The sequence below is a fragment of the Staurois parvus genome, unplaced genomic scaffold (genome assembly GCF_062004578.1).
Source record: "Staurois parvus isolate SC_StPar_1 unplaced genomic scaffold, SC_StPar_1.0 ptg001095l, whole genome shotgun sequence".
Lineage (NCBI taxonomy): Eukaryota > Metazoa > Chordata > Amphibia > Anura > Ranidae > Staurois > Staurois parvus.
The window spans coordinates 1,711,149-1,734,198 of record NW_028318891.1 but is presented as its reverse complement, the minus strand read 5'-3'; the positions used below and the strand labels follow the sequence as shown (position 1 = coordinate 1,734,198).

At 46.5% G+C, this 23,050-nt stretch overlaps 1 protein-coding gene across 1 annotated transcript in view; it reads left to right on the top strand.

Annotated features, from left to right (window-relative positions):
- Positions 1 to 23,050, top strand: part of SFXN4 (sideroflexin 4) — a 31,885-nt gene that overhangs the window by 5,653 nt on the left and 3,182 nt on the right. The window contains 13 exon segments of the mRNA XM_089658787.1: positions 6,654 to 6,719; positions 7,535 to 7,594; positions 8,966 to 8,992; positions 9,504 to 9,558; positions 11,840 to 11,869; positions 11,983 to 11,995; positions 11,997 to 12,036; positions 12,111 to 12,170; positions 12,242 to 12,310; positions 13,488 to 13,605; positions 19,395 to 19,490; positions 19,723 to 19,924; positions 22,197 to 22,308. Coding sequence (XP_089514913.1) covers positions 6,654 to 6,719; positions 7,535 to 7,594; positions 8,966 to 8,992; positions 9,504 to 9,558; positions 11,840 to 11,869; positions 11,983 to 11,995; positions 11,997 to 12,036; positions 12,111 to 12,170; positions 12,242 to 12,310; positions 13,488 to 13,605; positions 19,395 to 19,490; positions 19,723 to 19,924; positions 22,197 to 22,308 — 948 coding nt within the window.

The window sequence follows — 23,050 nt, the reverse complement described above, 5'->3', positions numbered from 1 at the left end:
ATATCCCCCCTTATGTATTATACATGGAGATCATATCCCCCCTTATGTATTATACATGGAGATCATATCCCCCTTATGTATTATACATGGAGATCATATCCCCCCTTATGTATTATACATGGAGATCATATCCCCCCTTATGTATTATACATGGAGATCATATCCCCCTTATGTATTATACATGGAGATCATATCCCCCCTTATGTATTATACATGGAGATCATATCCCCCCTTATGTATTATACATGGAGATCATATCCCCCCTTATGTATTATACATGGAGATCATATCCCCCTTATGTATTCTACATGGTGATCATATCCCCCCTTATGTATTATACATGGAGATCATATCCCCCTTATGTATTCTACATGGTGATCATATCCCCCCTTATGTATTATACATGGAGATCATATCCCCCTTATGTATTATACATGGAGATCATATCCCCCTTATGTATTATACATGGTGATCATATCCCCCCTTATGTATTATACATGGAGATCATATCCCCCCTTATGTATTATACATGGTGATCATATCCCCCTTATGTATTATACATGGAGATCATATCCCCCCTTATGTATTATACATGGAGATCATATCCCCCCTTATGTGTTATACATGGTGATCATATCCCCCCCTTATGTATTATACACGGAGATCATATCCCCCCTTATGTATTATACATGGAGATCATATCCCCCCTTATGTATTATACACGGAGATCATATCCCCCTTATGTATTATACATGGAGATCACATCCCCCTTATGTATTATACACGGAGATCACATCCCCCTTATGTATTATACATGGAGATCATATCCCCCCTTATGTATTATACATGGAGATCACATCCCCCCTTATGTATTATACATGGAGATCATATCCCCCCTTATGTATTATACATGGAGATCATATCCCCCTTATGTATTATACATGGAGATCATATCCCCCCTTATGTATTATACATGGAGATCATATCCCCCCTTATGTATTATACATGGAGATCATATCCCCCCTTATGTATTATACATGGAGATCATATCCCCCTTATGTATTATACATGGAGATCATATCCCCCCTTATGTATTATACATGGAGATCATATCCCCCCTTATGTATTATACATGGAGATCATATCCCCCTTATGTATTATACATGGAGATCATATCCCCCCTTATGTATTATACATGGAGATCATATCCCCCCTTATGTATTATACATGGAGATCATATCCCCCCTTATGTATTATACATGGAGATCATATCCCCCCTTATGTATTATACATGGTGATCATATCCCCCCTTATGTATTATACATGGTGATCATATCCCCCTTATGTATTATACATGGAGATCATATCCCCCTTATGTATTCTACATGGTGATCATATCCCCCCTTATGTATTATACATGGAGATCATATCCCCCTTATGTATTATACATGGAGATCATATCCCCCTTATGTATTATACATGGTGATCATATCCCCCCTTATGTATTATACATGGAGATCATATCCCCCCTTATGTATTATACATGGAGATCATATCCCCCTTATGTATTATACATGGAGATCACATCCCCCTTATGTATTATACATGGAGATCATATTCCCCTTATGTATTATACATGGAGATCATATCCCCCCTTATGTATTATAGATGGAGATCATATCCCCCCTTATGTATTATACATGGAGATCATATCCCCCCTTATGTATTATACATGGAGATCATATCCCCCTTATGTATTATACATGGAGATCATATCCCCCCTTATGTATTATACATGGAGATCATATCCCCCCTTATGTATTATACATGGAGATCATATCCCCCCTATGTATTATACATGGAGATCATATCCCCCTTATGTATTATACATGGAGATCATATCCCCCCTTATGTATTATACATGGAGATCATATCCCCCCTTATGTATTATACATGGAGATCATATCCCCCTTATGTATTATACATGGAGATCATATCCCCCCTTATGTATTATACATGGAGATCATATCCCCCCTTATGTATTATACATGGAGATCATATCCCCCCTTATGTATTATACATGGAGATCATATCCCCCTTATGTATTCTACATGGTGATCATATCCCCCCTTATGTATTATACATGGAGATCATATCCCCCTTATGTATTATACATGGAGATCATATCCCCCTTATGTATTATACATGGTGATCATATCCCCCCTTATGTATTATACATGGAGATCATATCCCCCCTTATGTATTATACATGGTGATCATATCCCCTTATGTATTATACATGGTGATCATATCCCCCCTTATGTATTATACATGGAGATCATATCCCCCCTTATGTATTATACATGGTGATCATATCCCCCTTATGTATTATACATGGAGATCATATCCCCCCTTATGTATTATACATGGAGATCATATCCCCCCTTATGTGTTATACATGGTGATCATATCCCCCTTATGTATTATACACGGAGATCATATCCCCCCTTATGTATTATACACGGAGATCATATCCCCCCTTATGTATTATACATGGAGATCATATCCCCCCTTATGTATTATACATGGAGATCATATCCCCCCTTATGTATTATACATGGAGATCATATCCCCCTTATGTATTATACATGGAGATCATATCCCCCTTAATCTCCTCTTCTCAAGAGAGAATAAATTCAGTTCCTCTAATCTTTCCTCATAGCTGAGCTCCTCCATGCCTCTTATCAGTTTGGTTGACCTTCTCTGTACTTTCTCCAGTTCCCCAATGTTCTTTTTGTGAATTGGTGCCTAAAACTGAACTGCATATTCCGGATGAGGTATTACTAATGATTTGTACCGGGGGTAATGATATCTCTCTCTGGAGTCTATACCTCTCCTAATACAAGAGAGGATTTTGCTCACTTTAGAAACTGCAGCTTGGCATTGCTGCCATTATTGAGCTTGTGATCTACCAGAACCCCCAGATCCTTCTCCACCATTGACCCCCCAGTTATACCCCCCCCTAGTATGTATGATGCATGCATATTCTTGGCCCCCAAGTGCAGAACCTTACATTTATCAACATTAAACCTCATTTGCCACATAGTTGCCCAATTACACAGAGCATTGAGGTCGGTTTGTAAATTGGAGACATCCTGTAAGGACGTTATTCCACTGCACAGCTTGGTGTCATCTGCAAAGACTGAAATGGGATTTATAATCTCAGACCCTATATCGGTTATAAATATATAAAAAAAATTGCAAATACATGCGTAAGTGTAGAGCCTATAATAAAGCTTGTGTTTATGTACAGAGAATATATCCTAAACTTGCACCATTTAGTAGATATTCACATGGGATGCAGCTGGTGATGTCACTGGCACATGCTCTCTGAAGGGACGGCATACCCATGCTGTCCCTTCAGAGCTCCCTGCCAGGGGTGGGACTCCTGCGTGCATGCATGGGAGGGAGTGACGTCATCTCAGTCCCAGCCATTCATATAGCCGGAGCATGCAAACCCAAAAGGAAGACCAGGTGAAGATGGAAATGCCAGGGAGCCGTGTCAGCGCTGTGCTGGAGGGCTCTGTGTGCAGGTAATTGTGTCATATTGTGCTGGTATGCAGTGCATACTAGCACATTATGGGTTAAACCTGCAGGGGGCCCAATTTTCTTTTGTTGGCAGTTTAGAGAAAGGGAAGTTCGGGCTGTAAAAAAAAAAACAGTTATACTCGCCTAAGTGGATGCAGCATCAGTCCAATAGTGCATCTGTTCCACACTGCCTCTGAGACTGAGAACTGAGTGAAACAAGACCACTGATCGCTCAGTTCTCAGTCTCTGAGAGCAGAGAGTTGGTGACTTCCACTCACCAGTGCTCACAGGAGGGGCGGGAGTGGCTGGCTCAGGCTGTCAGTAGTGAGCCAGCTGCCAGTAAGTAATTTGGGTGGATCCCAACTTTACAGTCGGGATCTTTCCAAAGCCTGGACCGGATGAATGACAACAGCCGACAGTGGGCTTTAACCCGCTGTCAGCTGAAAACAGCTCACAGGAGTGCAGAACGAAGTGCACTCCTGTGAGCTATAGAATTAGCACCAAAAGAGCTTTGGCCATACTTCTACTTTAATAAGCCTTTAACCCTTGCAGCGCGGGAGTCCCCACTGCATAGGGTTTTATTTTGCACCTGGAGTTGGCCTTTAATATGATGTAACATAATTATAATTGTAATACCACAAGAGCAGGTGATATTTCTGATTTTCAATATGGTGATAATGTGAGATGTGAGCCAGGAGTTGTATGGCGTTTTTATCTCGGTATTGGATCACACTATGCATATATTTATATTAACTGCAACAAAATGATGGATTTTAAGAATTATGTGCACTCTTATCGTGGCACCTCGAAAGTCACTGTTATTGTATTAACCTACATTATACACACCCACATTGTACACACCCACATTGTACACACCCCAATTATACCTACACCCTCTCCATTACACCACCCACCTCCCCCTAAAAAACAAAAAACAAAAAAAACCCTCCAGACTGCAGAAATTGCAGCAAACACTAAGGCTCCATTCATACCTATGAAAGTGCAAAAAGCATGCGCATTTTGTGTGGCATGTTTAGGACAGCCCATTCATTTCAATGGGCTGCCCTATGCATGAAGCATGCACACCAGAAGTGCATGAACCTTTTTTAAAACCGTACTGCACCAAAACACATGGTACTTTGCATGTTAGCAAGGTGCATGGGGGTACCAATAATTGTTAATGGGACCGGCACACATTTGTAAAAGGGCTGCTTGATTTTGTGCATGGTGGGAGCATGCGCAATTTTGTGCACATTAAAGCATAAGTGTGAACCTAGTGCTCATGGAGTGAGACATCGATGTGATCTATTATTTGCACTGCTGCACTCTTCCTGCATTGCTCTTGTAGACTGTTCCTGCATTGTTCCTATACCGTTCCTGCATTGCTTCGCCACTCTTCTTGCATTGCTCCTGCACTCTTCCTACACTGCTTTTACACTGTTCTTGCACTACTCCTGTACCCTTCGTGTACTGCTCCTGCACATACCTTTCCTGCACTGAATCTACACTCATCCTGCATTGCTCCTGTACACTTCCTGCACTTTTTCTGCAATCTTCTTGCACTGCTCTTATACTCTTCCTGCACTTCTCCTGTACTCTTCCTGCACTGCTCCTGCACTCTTCCTTCACTGCTCCTGCACTCTTCCTTCACTGCTCCTGCACTCTTCCTGCACTGCTTCTGTACTCTTCCTGTACTTCTCCTGTACTCTTCCTACACTGCTCCTTAAGTCTTCCTGCACTTTTTCTGCAGTCTTCCTGCACTGCTCCTGCACTCTTCCTGCACTGCTCCTGCACTCTTCCTTCACTGCTCCTGCACTCTTCCTTCACTGCTCCTGCATTCTTCCTGCACTGCTTCTGTACTCTTCCTGTACTTCTCCTGTACTATTCCTACACTGCTCCTTAAGTCTTCCTGCACTTTTTCCGCAGTCTTCCTGCACTGCTCCTGTACTCTTCCTGCACTGCTTCTGTACTCTTCCTGTACTGCTCCTGCACTCTTCCTGTACTGCTCCTGCACTCTACCTGCACTGCTCCTTCAGTCTTCCTGCACTGCTCTTGTGCACTTCCTGCACTGCTCCTTCAATCTTCCTGCACTGCTCTTTTACTCTTCCTGCACTGCTCCTTCAGTCTTCCTGCAGTGCTCTTGTACTCTTCCTGCACTGCTCCTTCAGTCTTCTTGCACTGCTTTTGTGCTCTTCCTACACTGCTCCTTCAGTCTTCCCGCACTGCTCTTGTACTCTTCCTGCACTGCTCCTTCAGTCTTCCTGCACTGCTCCTTCAGTCTTCCTGCACTGCTCTTGTGCTCTTCCTGCACTGCTCTTGTACTCTTCCTGCACTGCTCTTGTACTCTTCCTGCACTGCTCTTGTACTCTTCCTGCACTGCTCCTTCAGTCTTCCTGCACTGCTCTTGTGCTCTTCCTGTACTGCTCCTGCACTCTTCCTGCACTGCTCTTGTACTCCTTCAGTCTTCCTGCACTGCTCCTTCAGTTTTCCTGCACTGCTCCTTCAGTCTTCCCGCACTGCTCCTTCAGTATTCCTGCACTGCTTTTGTGCTCTTCCTGCACTGCTCCTTCAGTCTTCCTGCACTGCTCTTGTGCTCTTCCTGTACTGCTCCTGTACTCTTCCTGCACTGCTCTTGCACTCTTCCTGCACTGCTCCTTCAGTCTTCCTGTACTGCTCTTGCACTCTTCCTGCACTGCTGATTCAGTCTTCCTGCACTGCTCCTTCAATCTTCCTGCGCTGCTCTTGCACTCTTCCTGCACTGCGCCTGTACTCTTCCTGCACTTCTCCTGTACTCTTCCTGCACTGCTCCTTCAGTCTTCCTGCACTGCTCCTTCAGTCTTCCTGCACTGCTCCTGGACTCTTTCCACATTGACAAGTACTTATTTAATTATAGTTTTTCTCACTAGCCAAAAAATAAATATGCTTAAGGGTTTTGTTACAGAAATATTCATGATAGAATGTGTGTGAATGTAGCGGGTGATGTTTGTATTCATGAATCATGTGACCATCACTAAAGTCTGTGCAGACAACTATATCGGGGAAGAATAATTATTGTATGTTGTCAGTCTTTCCTGCAGAGATATTTCTTCTGGTATGATGCCTTGGATCTCTCCTGGTTGCTGTCATCAGATGTAAGTGTGCACAGCTTCCCTGACTGTTGTAACTCCGCCTTGTCTCGGATGTGAATGTCGGAATGTTTTATTAGTATAAAGGGGAGATGGGAGCAACCTAACTGCTAGAACTGCACTCTGTGTATGTCAGAACGCTGTGATAGTACAATGGGGAGGAGCTCCCTGTCTGTTATGACTCCACCCCAGGGGCAGACTGACCGTTTGGAAACGTGGGCACTGCCCGAGGGCCCGGGGTCAAAAAGGGGCCCAATGAGATGCCCCTGATACCTTTTTCATAGGCTTTTTTGAGTTTGGGCAAGGACACAGATGCCCCATGATCCCCTATTGCCCGGGGGCCCCATGAGTTGTCAGTCCGCCCTTGCTCCACCCTGTTCATGTGTAGGGGAGAACCCGTGGTATCATTGTTTACAATACTGTCAATTTTCTGAGCAGTGCAGTCCGGCTCAGGTGCGAATTCAGGCTCCTTGACTTCTATAGGAACGCTTCTGAATTGCATATCTCATCACTTGTAAACTGGATAAAATCCTGACCTGAACCTGGTCTAAACTTCACCTGAACTTGTGAACAACTAGCTTCAATCCACTTCGTACTGAATCCACACTCTGGTTACACCACGTACATGTGAACAGGCACAATAGAAAGCAATGTTAATTCACATGTCATGCCAGTTGGATGTTGTATCCAAGCCACATGTAGGTGAACCGGCTCTATAGGGATTACAGTACAATACCTACAGAAGGCTCCACCATTGTATTTGTTTTCCACAGAGCCAGACTGACTGATCTGCCCTCACCTCCCATTCTGTGTTGTCACAGTCGGAAATAAAAAAGCAGAAAGAACTTCTGGAGTCACATGGAGAGAACAGCAATGAAAAGGTACCAACACTACTGAACGAGTATGAGTGCTGCACATTGCTGTAACCCAGAGAGAACAATCTGCCCATCACATGAGTCTGTACAATAGTAATCACAAATGACAAGTAGAAGAAGTGGGACTGAGCAGAGTCCATACATACAGAGTACAGGCAGATACTGAGAATTACACCCGGCATTCAGGACAGCACAAGTGGGACTGTGCAGAGTCCATACATACAGAATAAGGACAGATACCGAGAATTACACCCGGGATCCAGGACAGGAGAAGTGGGACTGTGCAGAGTCCATACATACAGAATAAGGACAGATACCGAGAATTACACCCTGGATACAGGACAGGAGAAGTGGGACTGTGCAGAGTCCATACATACAGAATAAGGACAGATACCGAGAATTACACCCTGGATACAGGACAGGAGAAGTGGGACTGTGCAGAGTCCATACATACAGAATAAAGACAGATACTGAGAATTACACCCGGGATCCAGGACAGGAGAAGTGGGACTGTGCAGAGTCCATACATACAGAATAAGGACAGATACCGAGAATGACACCCGGCATACAGGACAGGAGAAGTGGGACTGTGCAGAGTCCATACATACAGAATAAGGACGGATACCGAGAATGACACCCGGCATACAGGACAGGAGAAGTGGGACTGTGCAGAGTCCATACATACAGAGTACAGGCAGATACTGAGAATTACACCCGGCATTCAGGACAGCACAAGTGGGACTGTGCAGAGTCCATATATACAGAATAAGGACAGATACCGGGAATTATACCCGGGATCCAGGACAGGAGAAGTGTGTCTGTGCAGAGTCCATATATACAGAATAAGGACAGATACCGGGAATTATACCCGGGATCCAGGACAGGAGAAGTGGGACTGTGCAGAGTCCATACATACAGAATAAGGACAGATACCGAGAATTACACCCTGGATACAGGACAGGAGAAGTGGGACTGTGCAGAGTCCATACATACAGAATAAAGACAGATACCGAGAATTACACCCGGGATCCAGGACAGGAGAAGTGGGACTGTGCAGAGTCCATACATACAGAATAAGGACAGATACCGAGAATTACACCCGGCATCCAGGACAGGAGAAGTGGGACTGTGCAGAGTCCATGCATGCAGAATAATTACAGATACTGAGAATTACACCCGGCATACAGGGCAGGAGAAGTGGGACTGTGCAGAGTCCATACATACAGAATAAGGACGGATACCGAGAATTACACCCGGCATCCAGGACAGGAGAAGTGGGACTGTGCAGAGTCCATACATACAGATTAGGACAGATACTGAGAATGAGCCAGTGCAGGGTGTGTGCTTGGAAGGTGACTCTGTATATTCTCTGTGCAGGTAGCGGAGGCCCGGAGGTTGGTCCAGGTGAGACACTGATGGTATCTCTGTACCTGTGATGAGAGTTGTGTGAGTCTCCTATTGCCCCTGTCATGCAGAGTTCAGGGCAGGTAAAATCCATCTAGAACAACCTTAGCAAGAAAAGTGATGTGAGCAGGTAAACCCCCTTCCTTCCTCAGCAGACCTGTCTAAGGCCCCATCCTAGCCCCCCCCACCCCATTCATTGTAGGCTCAATGATCCAGACATAGAAATCTCCCCCCTACCTGAATGCTCCAGACATAGAAATCTCCCCCCTACCTGAATGCTCCAGACATAGAAAACCCCCCACTCCCTAAATAATTCAGATGTAGGAAAGGCCTCCAGACCCCCTACCCAATTATTTTGATTTATGAAATTAATTGATGATCCAGACATAGGACCCCTCCCCAAATGATCCAGGCATAGGAAAGACTTCCCATGTGACTTCTGCCTGAATGTACTTTTTGTAACATTTGTCTTCTAAATCTACCAAATTGTCATTTCTCTCCTGATGTGAAGGTGTCTGTGCACCCTGACGCTGGCAGTACCATCCCCTTCGTCTTCAGACCGGCTGGTAAGTGACTGATTTATAGAATTTCAATTCATATTAGAATGAACACCAAGAATGGTCATCCAGTACTAGGTGGGTTGCTGAGGTACATATGCATTCAACTGGAAGCTCTACCATGTACAGGGTACCGTGTACAGTGCTGTCTATGTCCCTCTACAGCAGGGGTAGGCAACCTCCGGCACGTGTGCCACATATAATTGTGTATGTGTCACTTACTACTGACCCATCAGCTCTGCGTCATCTGCTACTACCGACCTCTGCACCACCTACTCCCAACCCTTGGACTCTCCCTTACTTCTGAACCTTTGTGTCCCTTACTACTTAACCCCTGCACTCTGTGTCCCTTTAAGCCACAGCCAGTATTCGTTCTTCTCAGCCTGGAGGGCCCAACCTAGGATCTTGCACACAGGACCACTGCTTTCAGAAAATGCCCCTGACCAGAGCTCATTGCTGTGCTTCCATTCCAGATACTTGTATGTGACATCACATACAAACACCTGGGCTGGATGCGAGAGGCAGATCAGTGGAGATGAGTGTGCCAGGACAAGTAGCTATGTCTCATCTCTGCTTCCCTGCACCGCTCTGCATATTGCGCATATCACAGATGAGAAGAGGATACAGGGGTATGGCAGATGAGCAGGAAGGTACAGCGGTGGGGCAGATGAGTAGTGTTGGGACAGATTACAAGGGAGTACAGTAGTGGGGCAGATGTGCAGGGAGGTATAGTGGTGGGGCAGATGTGCAGGGAGGTACAGTAGTGGGGCAGATGTGCAGGGCGGTACAGTGGTGGGGCAGATGTGCAGGGCGGTACAGTGGTGGGGCAGATGTGCAGGGAGGTACAGTGGTGGGGCGGATGTGCAGGGAGGTACAGTGGTGGGGCAGATGTGCAGGGAGGTATAGTGGTGGGGCAGATGTGCAGGGAGGTACAGTGGTGGGGCAGATGTGCAGGGAGGTACAGTGGTGGGGCAGATGTGCAGGGAGATACAGTGGTGGGGCAGATGTGCAGGGAGATACAGTGGTGGGGCAGATGTGCAGGGAGATACAGTGGTGGGGCAGATGTGCAGGGAGGTACAGTGGTGGGGCAGATGTGCAGGGAGATACAGTGGTGGGGCAGATGTGCAGGGAGGTACAGTGGTGGGGCAGATGTGCAGGGAGGTATAGTGATCTGAGGTGTGAAGGTACATGAGTTGGGGCTGATCTGAGGACTGGAAGTGCAGGAATTGGGGCTGATCTGAGGCGTGAAAGTGCAGGATGTTCATTTCTCACTATTACTCAAGTAGTTTACAGCATTTACTTTATAAAAATTCCTTTTTGGGATTAAGAGGGTGAAGTTGCCATTTTATTAAACCGGCACTCTGAATTTCTTTGAAACATTTTTCAGCACACTGCTCAAAAGATTGCCTACCATTGCTCTACAGTGTACTTTGTATAGTACATCCCTCCACCTTGTCCTTTACCATGTACTGTGCTGTGTACATCCATCTACCGTGTACTGTGCTGTGTACATCCATCTACCGTGTACTGTGCTGTGTACATCCATCTACCATGTCCTGTGCTGTGTACATCCATCTACCATGTCCTGTGCTGTGTACATCCATCTACCGTGTACTGTGCTGTGTACATCCATCTACCATGTACTGTGCTGTGTACATCCATCTACCATGTACTGTGCTGTGTATGACCCTCTACCATGTATGATGCTGTGTATGTCCATCATACGTGCACCATGCTCTCTACCCATCTCTGCTGTGAATTGTGCTCTGTACATTTCTCTGCTCTGTACTGTGACAGATGTCGGTGAGTCTTCCCCCCCACAAAATATAATTTAGCAGCTTAGGCCTCGTTCACACTGGCGTATTTAAGGACCACTGTGTGAAGGGCCATGTTTGCCGGCCCAGGATGCACTAGTGATCCATGAATCTGTGTGCAGGCAGTCTCATTCACGTCAGTAGGGATGCAACAGTTGCACAGGCACAGCTGCTGCTCCCAATTGACATCCATGTGGGTGTGCGTACCCAAGCTCACACTGTCTGTGTTCAGGAACATGCACCTGCACCCACACAATTAGGAGCGGTGGCTGTGCCTTTGCAGCCACTCTATCCCAGCTGGTGTGAATGGGACTGCCTGCAAGTAGATGAACAAAACGCCTGTGCATCCCGTGCTGGAAAACATAGGCCTTCACACAGGTGTACACCTAAGTACCCCCGTGTGAATGAGGCCTTGTAGACCATCTTTTGGTCCTTGTGTGTAGATGTTCACATGAAATCTTTTCTTGTTGTTTCAGTGTACCTGTTAATGGGGGGGGGGGACACTGGTAAGCACCCATGTTTGTTTGTTTGTCTGACACATATGTAGACATGTGGATTGTCCTGTTTATTGCCAGGCTGGGTAGGTGCATTTTGTACAGCTCCCTCTGTGTCTTTACAGGCGGCCACCACATTAATGGCTCACCAAGGCACGATGTCTGCATTCTTCTCTCAGGTAAGATGATTCTTTAAGCTGTCCCGGAGCACCAAAGATACTTACATGCATGTAACATGTACTGCGTGTTGTAGCTTTTCTTTCAGGCATACAGTGCTGGATTCACAGTGAATAACAGGAATCTCTCAGTGAAGGTCAGTGCTGGCCTAGGGGAGGGGAATAGTCATGGTGTTATGTGACCTGACCTGACTTCTGCTTCCTACAGACCAACACCTCGCTATCCCAGAATCCTCTTTACCTGTCTGGGTCTGTACTGTACGTGGCATTTTGTGGGGTGAGTCAAGGATAGTCTTCTATCTCAGGATCCTCTGTACCTGTGTTCATCCATACTGTAACTGGTGTGTGCTGGGGTGAGTGAGAATTATTCTTCTATCCCAGCATCCTCTGTACCAGCGTGTGTGTCTGCACTGTACGTGGCATGTGTTGGGGTGGGTCAAGGACAGTCTTCTATTGCAGCATCCTCTGTACCAGTGTGTGTGTCTGCACTGTACGTGGCATGTGTTGGGGTGGGTCAAGGACCATCTTCTATCCCAGCATCCTCTGTACCAGTGTGTGTGTCTGCACTGTACGTGGCATGTGTTGGGGTGGGTCAAGGACCATCTTCTATCCCAGCATCCTCTGTACCAGTGTGTGTGTCTGCACTGTACGTGGCATGTGTTGGGGTAGGTCAAGGACAGTCTTCTATCCCAGCATCCTCTGTACCTGTGTGTGTATCTGCACTGTACGTGGCATGTGTTGGGGTAGGTCAAGGACAGTCTTCTATCCCAGCATCCTCTGTACCAGTGTGTGTGTCTGCACTGTACGTGGCATGTGTTGGGGTGGGTCAAGGACAGTCTTCTATTGCAGCATCCTCTGTACCAGTGTGTGTGTCTGCACTGTACGTGGCATGTGTTGGGGTGGGTCAAGGACCGTCTTCTATCCCAGAATCCTCTATACCTGTGTGTGAGTCTGCACTGTACGTGGCGTGTGTTGGGGTGGGTCAAGGACAGTCTTCTATCCCAGCATCCTCTGTACCAGCGTGTGTCTGCACTGTACGTGGCATGTGTTGGGGTGGGTCAAGGACCGTCTTCTATCCCAACATCCTCTGTACCTGTGTGTGAGTCTGCACTGTACGTGGCGTGTGTTGGGGTGGGTCAAGGACAGTCTCCTATCCCAGCATCCTCTATACCTGTGTATGTCCACATTCTGCCTGGTATGTTTGGAGGTGAGTAAGAGATAATCTTCTACCTCGGTATCCTCTGTACTCGTCTGGGTCTACATTGCATGTGGCATGCATTAGTGTGAGTGAGGGACAGTCTTCTATCCCAGGACACGCTATACTGTATGTGTCTGGGTCTGCACTGTAATTGGCATGTGCTGGAATGAATGAGGGATAATCTTCATGTGATTAATAATAAACACTTTCTATACTTATGGTAAAGATTTATTTTCCTGTTCTGTTTCCTGATCAGCCAGAAATTTGTATGGATGTATGGATGGCTATGCCATTCTATGTTGTGAAGAGGTTGGATCCCAGCGGATCATCAACACGAAGCTTCATTGGTAGGATACTGCCTCCACCACTGTTAGGTAGGTACACGGTGAGTGTGGTATGTGACCACGGCGTGCAAGTGCAGTGTGTGAGTGAAACTCAGGGAATGTGAGTGCAATGTGTGAGCAAGGTGTGTGAGCAGGGAATGTGAGTGCAGGGTGGCAGTGAGGTGTGTGAGTGAGGTGTGTGAGTGAGGTAGGCGAGTGCAATGTGTGAGCGAGGTAGGCGAGTGCAATGTGTGAGCGAGGTAGGCGAGTGCAATGTGTGAGCGAGGTGTGTGAGCGAGGTAGGCGAGTGCAATGTGTGAGTGAAGTAGGCGAGTGCAATGTGTGAGCGAGGTGTGTGAGCGAGGTAGGCGAGTGCAATGTGTGAGCGAGGTAGGCTAGTGCAATGTATGAGCGAGGTGTGTGAGCGAGGTAGGCGAGTGCAATGTGTGAGCGAGGTAGGCTAGTGCAATGTATGAGCGAGGTGTGTGAGCAAGGTAGGCGAGCGCAATGTGTGAGCGCAATGTGTGAGCGAGGTGTGTGAGCGCAATGTGTGAGCGAGGTAGGCGAGTGCAATGTGTGAGCGAGGTAGGCGAGCGCAATGTGTGAGCGAGGTAGGCGCTGTGTCCTCACCACTGCTGACTTCACCGTCCATCTTCTCTCCCCGGTGCCGGCCTCTTCAGTGTGGGCACCCGGCTGTGACAGCTTGCGGCTTCACAGCCGGGTGCCCACTGTACATGCACTAAAAGCGCTGCGCTTTGTGAATGGCCCCATAGTCTTCTGGGACCTGTCACGTGTCCCAGAAGACTACGGGGAGGGGGGGGGGGGGAGGACGACTTCCTCTTCCAATCGCCTTAGGCAATCACAGCGGAAGCAGGTACATGTCCCCCAAAGATGCCAATCCTTAATGGGGAGTGGGGAACAAAGACACTGGCACAAACAATGGGGCACTATTCCATCCACTGACCCCCAGCGATAGGTCATACTTTCTTCCACTGACACCAGCCATGGGGCACTATTCCTCCACTGATACCAACAATGGGGCATTATTCCTCCCATTGACACCAACTATTTTCCCCTGTAAAACCAAAGATAGGGCATTGTTTACTTCCACTGGTCACAGTCTGCCCCCTCTAAACTGGCCCTTTGTTTCAAAAGTTTGGAGACCCCTGAACTAGGGGAATAAAAGGTTCTAGAGTGACCCAGCTGTGTGCAGATAGCCCATAGAAGTGGATGCAGACACAGTGACTGCACAGACACAGTTGTATGTCAACATTTGACAGCCATGCAGGAGTGGATGCACAGCCGATAACGCAGACAGCGTGGCAAAGTTTGGCATACGGTTGTATCCATGCAGCTGCTTTGTCTGCATCCACTTCCATAGGCTGCCTGCATACAGCTGGGGGCAGATGCCAAAAAAAATGCCTCCAACGTGCAGTACAGGTGCCAGCGCCCATCTGAATGAGGCCTAAAGAGAGGACTGAAAAAAAATAAATAAAGAGAGGAGGTGGAGTTCTTCTGTAGCTGAAATCATATCCTAACCCTCTTGTATTGAACTGTATTGTTGCTGTATTGTCTCCCTTTATATTGTGAAGCGCTGAGCAAACTGTTGGCGCTATATAAATCCTGTATAATAATAATAATAATAATAATATGCAGTTGAGAGGTCATCCCTTTGATCTTCATAGAAGGAAACAATAATGTTACGTTGTATCTCTGAACTTACAAACACTATTCAGGGGCTGTGATTTGAGAGGCTTTGCTGCTGCTGGACTATTTTTTATACATTCCTTATTTAAAGTGATACTAAACCAGGGGCGAACTGACCATTTGGAAACTCGGGCACCGCCCGAGGGCCCGGGGTCAGTAGGGGGCCCCATGAGATGAAATAAAAAATAGAACACACCAGGATTCCTAAAGCTCAGGGTCAGAAATGACCAAATAAAGATAGTGACCCAATTATAAATAATGCTGACTCACATAGATATATGTATGTAGTGTCCTCGGGACCCTAATCATAAATGGGAAAATAAAGAGAAAAGACCAGGGGGTAAAGGACCCAGAGGCCAAAAGGGGGTCCAAATGAGGATAGACTGCAGCCTTGAAAACCAAATGATAGACAAAAATAATTTAATTTGCGGTAAAAAAAGTACAAATATCACATTTATGACATGGTACGCTTACAAGCCATACATGCCTTTGTGAAATTTGTACTTTTTTTACTGCAAATTTAATTATTTTTGTCTATTATTTGGTTTTCAAGGCTGCAGTCTGTCCTCATTTGGACCCCCTTTTGGCCTCTGGGTCCTTTATCCCCTGGTCTTTTCTCTTTATGGCCCCATGAGATGCCCTCGGTACCTTTTTCATAGGCTTTTTTGAGTTTGGGCAAGGACACAGGGGCCCCAGGGTCCCCTATTGCCCGGGGGGCCCCATGAGTTGTCAGTCCGCCCCTGCACTAAACAATATCTGTATTTTCCAAAAGTAAGCCATCAAATCCCATAATCTCTAGTCTCAGGTCTATCTCATGAGCAGGCAGGAGAAGGTGGCTACGTTCCAACATACAGTGAAACCAAGGAGAACGAATGTAACCACCCTCTAACAGGAAATCAGATTACAGCAGCAAAAACAAAAAGATGTGGAGGAGGCTGACAGTCATAGAAGAGACTTTGTTTTTGTTTAATCTTCGTTTATTTGAATATAAAGGGACATACAGTATATGTAGATTTAACAGTTTCCATAAGCAGCCTACAACAAGGGTGTCATACAGGAACATAGAGGGCGGATTATAGACAAATAGAAGGGACTTTTTAAAGTAAAGAATACATATTTGGATTTTTTTTTCTTTTTAAATCATAGTTTAGTGTCAGTTTAAAGCTGAACTCCAGGATAATCGAAAATTGTCTAAATTACAAGAGACACGTGTATTCTTACTTGAACACTGATGTAATATCTGGGATCGCAAAGGTATTTTGGTGCACACAAAGTGGATTTAGTGTATATCCTATGTGGTAAGTTAGGAATATATTTAAAAAAGAAGTACAGGAAACAAAAAAAAAAATATGTATACTGCCTTAGATGGCTGTAGAATCGATCCGAGGCTGCAGTTGTGCCCCGCTGGCTATTCACCAAGAACTGAGTGTTCAAACACCACTGATCGCTCTGTTTTTGAGGCCACTCTGAGCAGAGAGTGCTGACTGTCACTCTGTGCTCTGTCCCTCCAATGCTCATTGGAGTGCGGCATGCTGAGAGGCTGAGCCAGCTGCTGGTCAGGCATCTGGACGGATCCTGACATTATTGTCGGGATCTTCGCAGAGCCTGGACTAGTTTTGTGATACCAGCCAACAGTGGGCTATAGCCGGCTGTCAGTGGTTTGGAATGGTTGGAAAGTATGTAAGGTGTAACTCTGTGTACTTGCAGTAGCTAAGCGTGTCACGAGTCATTTGGGCATATTTATAAAACAGTGAGTTTGAGCATCACCAAACATTCCCTGCAGCAGAATCCTCCAGGGCTATGTGTTTTAAATGATAGTGCTGGAGAATGTTTGGTGAAAGTCACCCCTCTAGTGTTCTGTGTTTTTTACTGTAATATGAAGGTGAGCTAGAACAAGGAATGGGCTCTCAGAATGGGTGTTTGGGTCAGGGACATATCTCTGTAACAGAAAAGGGTGTGGGTTAAGGGGGTTTGGCCCTGTGGGATTAGGGCATGAGGGGTGGGGTGTGACTCATGGTTTAGTATTCGAGGAGGGGAGGCCAAGGCACCACACAGCTTCCCAGTGGAGAAGGGACAGGGAGGAGACATTGCTGCTGTACTAGGTCGCTTTCAGACAGGCAGTAAAAACAGGCGCTTGAGCCGCCATTTTACCACGTCCCAGTCTCCTACCCAAACTGTAAAATAACAGCCGGATGGGATCATTCACATGCCGCAGCCACAATGCTTTGCTTCATAGCATTTTTAACTTGGGGTGCGCTGTTTGAGAAGCGGCACTACTTGTCAAAACTCATCCATTGAGTTCAGTGGGGCTGCACTGCAACCACGTGAAATGCATGAGATTGCGGTGTGTTAGGGTGGCACTATAGGGTTCAAGTAAAGCAGTGAGGAGGCGATTTAATGTCTCCTAACTGCCTGGCAAATGCCATCTGAAGAGCGATCCACCACAAGTGTGAAAGAGCCTTTACTCTGCAAGTCTTACGTGTCATTTTGTCAGCCAGGATTTGTCTGTAAGAGTGGTGGGGCCAGCAGTAGTGGAAGAACACGGTGTGCTACATATGCTCTATGTACTTTAAAGTGTTACCAAACCCCGGACCCTGCATTCACTATATCTGGTCTCCCCGGACCCTGCATTCATTATATCTGGTCTCCCCGGACCCTGCATTCACTATATCTGGTCTCCCCGGACCCTGCATTCACTATATCTGGTCTCCCCGGACCCTGCATTCACTATATCTGGTCTCCCCGGACCCTGCAATCACTATATCTGGTCTCCTCGGACCCCGCATTCACTATATCCGGTCTCCACGGACCTTGCATTCAATATATCTGGTCTCCCCGGACCCTGCATTCACTATATCTGGTCTCCTCGGACCCCGCATTCACTATATCCGGTCTCCCTGGACCCCTGCATTCAATATATCTGGTCTCCCCGGACCCTGCATTCACTATATCTGTTTTCCCAGGACCCTGCATTCACTATCTGTTCTCCCCAGACCCCGCATTCACTATATCTGTTCTCCCCGGACCCCGCATTCACTATATCTGGTCTCCCCGGACCCTGCATTCACTATATCTGGTCTCCCCGGACCCTGCATTCACTATATCTGGTCTCCCCGGACCCTGCATTCACTACATCTGGTCTCCCCGGACCCTGCATTCACTATATCTGGTCTCCTCGGACCCCGCATTTACTATATCTGATCTCCCCGGACCCTGCATTCACTATATCTGTTCTCCCTGGACCCTGCATTCACTATATCTGTTCTCCTCGGACCCCACACTATATCCGGTCTCCCAGGACCCTGCATTCACTATATCCGGTCTCCCAGGGCCCCGCATTCACTATATCTGGTCTCCCAGGACCCTGTATTCACTATATCTGGTCTCCCAGGACCCCGTATTCACTATATCTGGTCTCCCCGGACCCTGCATTCACTATATCTGGTCTCCCCGGACCCTGCATTCACTATATCTGGTCTCCCAGGACCCCGCATTCACTATATCTGGTCTCCCCAGACCCTGCATTCACTATATCTGGTCTCCCCGGACCCTGCATTCACTATATCTGGTCTACGACATGGAAATGCAATTATTTTAGTAAATATAAACTGCTAAATAAGTTTTCTCATCAGCAGTTAGAGCAGTCTTGTGACTTCTATCAGTGTCCAGCAAAGCACTGGTTAAAGCTTGTAGGAAGAGTTTTCATTCTCATTTCACTGTCCTATGAAACTGTAGGACCCCTGACCCTCTGTCTGGACAGTGCTGAATGGCCCTGTGCTGATCGCATGCACTCTCCCAAGAGTAAAAAAAATTATAGCAATATACACCAAACTGAGCATGTGTAACTTTCCACCAATACTGTGTTCTATCAGGAGATGAGTCAGGGACACTGGAAGAAGGGGAGGATCAGAGAAGACAGGATTAAACATCCTCTTTACACAATGCAGAGGATTAACCCCTTAGGTTCCACAGTGAGTATAACAAGCATGCTTTACTGCATATACAGACTAATTTCACTGTTGTGGGTTCAGTAACATTTTAGGCTTTTTTGGAGCATATGTAACATGCCCATATTATGCAGACTGTTAAAGTCCATGTAAACTACATTTTCATCTAACATGACCTGTCTCTAGGGTGTCAGTGCTGCTGTGTGACTTGTCTGGAGAATGAACAGCATTGTTACCTTGTTATAGGGATGGAAACAACAGATCTACTGACAGGATCAACAGGTAATAAAAGTATGTCATGAGTAGACTTAAGTTAGTCACTTACTGTATATCAACCAGTTAGGTTTTGTGTCTTAAAGGAAGGAGTCTGATTGGTGTAGATATTCATAAAGCTCTTGTTAACCTGCAGCATGACTGCGTAGTGCAACCACCCTCTCCTGCTCCAGCATGTGTGAATGGAGCTGCAAATAGCAAAGCATTGGCTGAGAATTATGGCCATTTAGATGCTGAGGAGTCCAGCAACCAGAAGGATGTATAAAATGGGACTGCCAGCAGATCTCCCCATTTTCCTGGATTCATTTTCATGGAAAATGTTCATATCTTACTGGAGTCCCCCTTAAACCATGGAATATTTTCTTTCAGGCAGTGAAGGAAACGGCACTCTCCAGAGCATTTTTGTGCGGTCTCACAGCACTCACCCCCTCATTGGTGAGAAGGTAAATGCCCTCCCCTAACCAGCCTGCTGAACTTTCTCACAGGACCATATTGGACACAAAGGGAGGGGGATTTACTAAAACTGGAGAGTGCAAAATCTGGTGCAGATCTGCATGGAAACCAATCAGCTTCCAGGTTTTATTGTCAAAGTTTAATCGAACAAGCTGAAGTTAGCAACTGATTGGCTGCCATGTACAGCTATTTATTTATTTCAGGTACTTATATGGTGCCGTCAATTTACACAGCACTTTACATATGTATTGTACATTCACATCAGTCCCTAACCCTCAAGGGGCGTACAATCTAAGGCCCCTAACTCACATTCATACACATACTAGGGACAATTTAGACAGGAGCAAATTAACCTTCCAGCATGTCTTTGGAGGTTGGAGGAAACTGGAGTACCTGGAGGAAACCCACACAGGCACAGGGAGAACATGCAAACTCCAGGCAGGTGGAGCTGTGGTTGGGATTTGAACCAACGACCCTAGTACTGCCAGGCAGAAGTGCTAACCATTTAGCCACTGTGCTGCCCAGAGTTTGCGTCCACACACTCTGGACCATGCTATTCATCCACCGGGTCTGCGTTTCAGCAGACAATACCCACTACACATTCCCAGCATCATTTTCATTCATAATAATGGGAGGTTCACATCGGGGTGAGTGGAAGTCGTGAGGGCCGCCTGTTCAATGAGAAATATATCCACCACACAGGTGTTTACTCTGCCTAGAATGTCTAATATATATCGCCTATGACGTGTACAGATCCAGCTATCATTTGGGTACAGACATAATGATTATTTATGTATTTTATCATATATGGTTACATAATGTATCTGTTTTTTATCTTTTGTTTTATGCATGCCATGGTTTCCTGAATCCCAGATTCATAGGGGCGTACCTGTTCGGTTCCTGCCCACCGACCCTTCCTTGGGCGGAGGGCTAGGGTGTCCCCTGGTCATTTAAGGGCAAACAGGACACCTGTCAGGTTCAGCTCTGAGGAAGGGAGCTTTACCTACCAGACAGTTCCGAGACCGGACGGACCTTTTATGGCTGTATTATTGTTTATGCCTGCTGTATTCATGTGTTTGTATGTTTTGTCTCCTGGTATTTGATTTCATTTTATGAAAGTAATGCACAAGGAGTCTGCGCCCTCTGGTATGTGTTTTTACAGATACTGAGGGCTCCAGATCTCCCCGAGCCTCCTTTTCTCATGGTGTAAACTGTGCCACATGACTTCTCATTATGTATAAATCGTACAAAAATATGAAACTGCAGACTGTATATGATGGTCTGGCATAGTGCAGACTGTACGATATGAAGGTCTGACAGGGTGCAGATTGTACATGACGGTTTGACAGGACGCATATTGTAGAATGTGATGGTCTGGCGGGGTGCAGATTGTAGAATGCGATGGTCTGGCGCGGTGCAGAGTGTAGAATGTGATGGTCTGGCGGGGTGCAGACTGTAGAATGCGATGGTCTGGCGGGGTGCAGACTGTAGAATGCGATGGTCTGGCGGGGTGCAGACTGTAGAATGCGATGGTCTGGCGGGGTGCAGACTGTAGAATGCGATGGTCTGGCGCGGTGCAGAGTGTAGAATGCGATGGTCTGGCGGGGTGCAGACTGTAGAATGCGATGGTCTGGCGGGGTGCAGACTGTAGAATGCGATGGTCTGGCGGGGTGCAGACTGTAGAATGCGATGGTCTGGCGGGGTGCAGACTGTAGAATGCGATGGTCTGGCGGGGTGCAGACTGTAGAATGCGATGGTCTGGCGGGGTGCAGACTGTAGAATGCGATGGTCTGGCGGGTTGCAGACTGTAGAATGCGATGGTCTGGCGGGGTGCAGACTGTAGAATGCGATGGTCTGGCGGGGTGCAGATTGTAGAATGCGATGGTCTGGCGGGGTGCAGATTGTAGAATGTGATGGTCTGGCGAGGTGCAGAATGATCGATATGTACGATTCGGTAGGTTGCAGTTTCCACAATAGGATGCTCTGGTGGGGTGCTGACTGTACAATAGAACAGTATGGCGGAGGGTTGATTGGACAAAGCGACGCTCTGGTTGGATACACAACTTGACAATCTTGTAGTCTGATAACAGTACAGTTGCACTTTTGGTGGAACTGGAACAGCCTCTGGGTGTTAGACGTTGGAATTTCCTGACTTTGCAGCAGATGTCATGTGACTGAAAAGCTCTTATTTATAGAGGGATGCATGTGACTGTAACATTCTGACTCATCCTCCAGATAATGATCTTTTCCCTTTCTCCATAGATCTCACATGCTCAGTAATCCTGGAATTTTTACAGTTGTTAAACTTCTGATTGCTGCCTTCACCTTTAAGATGACCCCAGTATCCTTCGCCCTATTTCCACAGCAAGGAAAGGTATATTCCAACGTCATCTGTCACATTTATTCAGAGCATGACAGCCCCAAGTCTGCAGCACTGAATAATGGGACTTATTTGCTCATTATAAAATGCCTTGCTCAGAGTCCATTAAGGGACACAAGATTTTGAAGACAGTTGGGTTATACTGACCCCTTCAGGAGGATTGGCTATTAGAAGACAGTAGGCCAGCCCTAAGGAATATAAACTCTTCCACATTTAGCATGATTTCACTCAGGGAATCCCACTGACAGCAGATTAATCATGGTTGTTAACCACTTCCCGACCGGCCGTTGCATATAAACGGCCAGACGGTGGCACTGCAGGGTCGGGTGGCCGTTTATAAACGGCCTCCCCGCAGCCTGCTTGTGCGCGCTCCCGCGATCCGGTGCCCGCTGTGTCCTCCGGACACAGTGAAACACCGATCGTCGGACGGGACCTCTGTATGAGGTCCCGATCATGTGATCACTGATTGGCCAATCAGTGATCACATGCAAAGTAGTAAGCAAGATGTCACTTGTGACATCATTGCTTACTACGTGTGAAATCTGTGAATGATCACAGAGGTCACATGGTACAAGGCTATTCACAACAGCCTTGTACCATGTGACAAGCTGTGACCAATCACAGCTCACTCAGTACTTCTCAATGAGTGCAAGAATGCAGAGAGAAAGAGAAATGATTGCTTTTACATCCTATATGGGTGTAAAAGCAATCAGTGTAAAAAAAAAAAATCTTCATC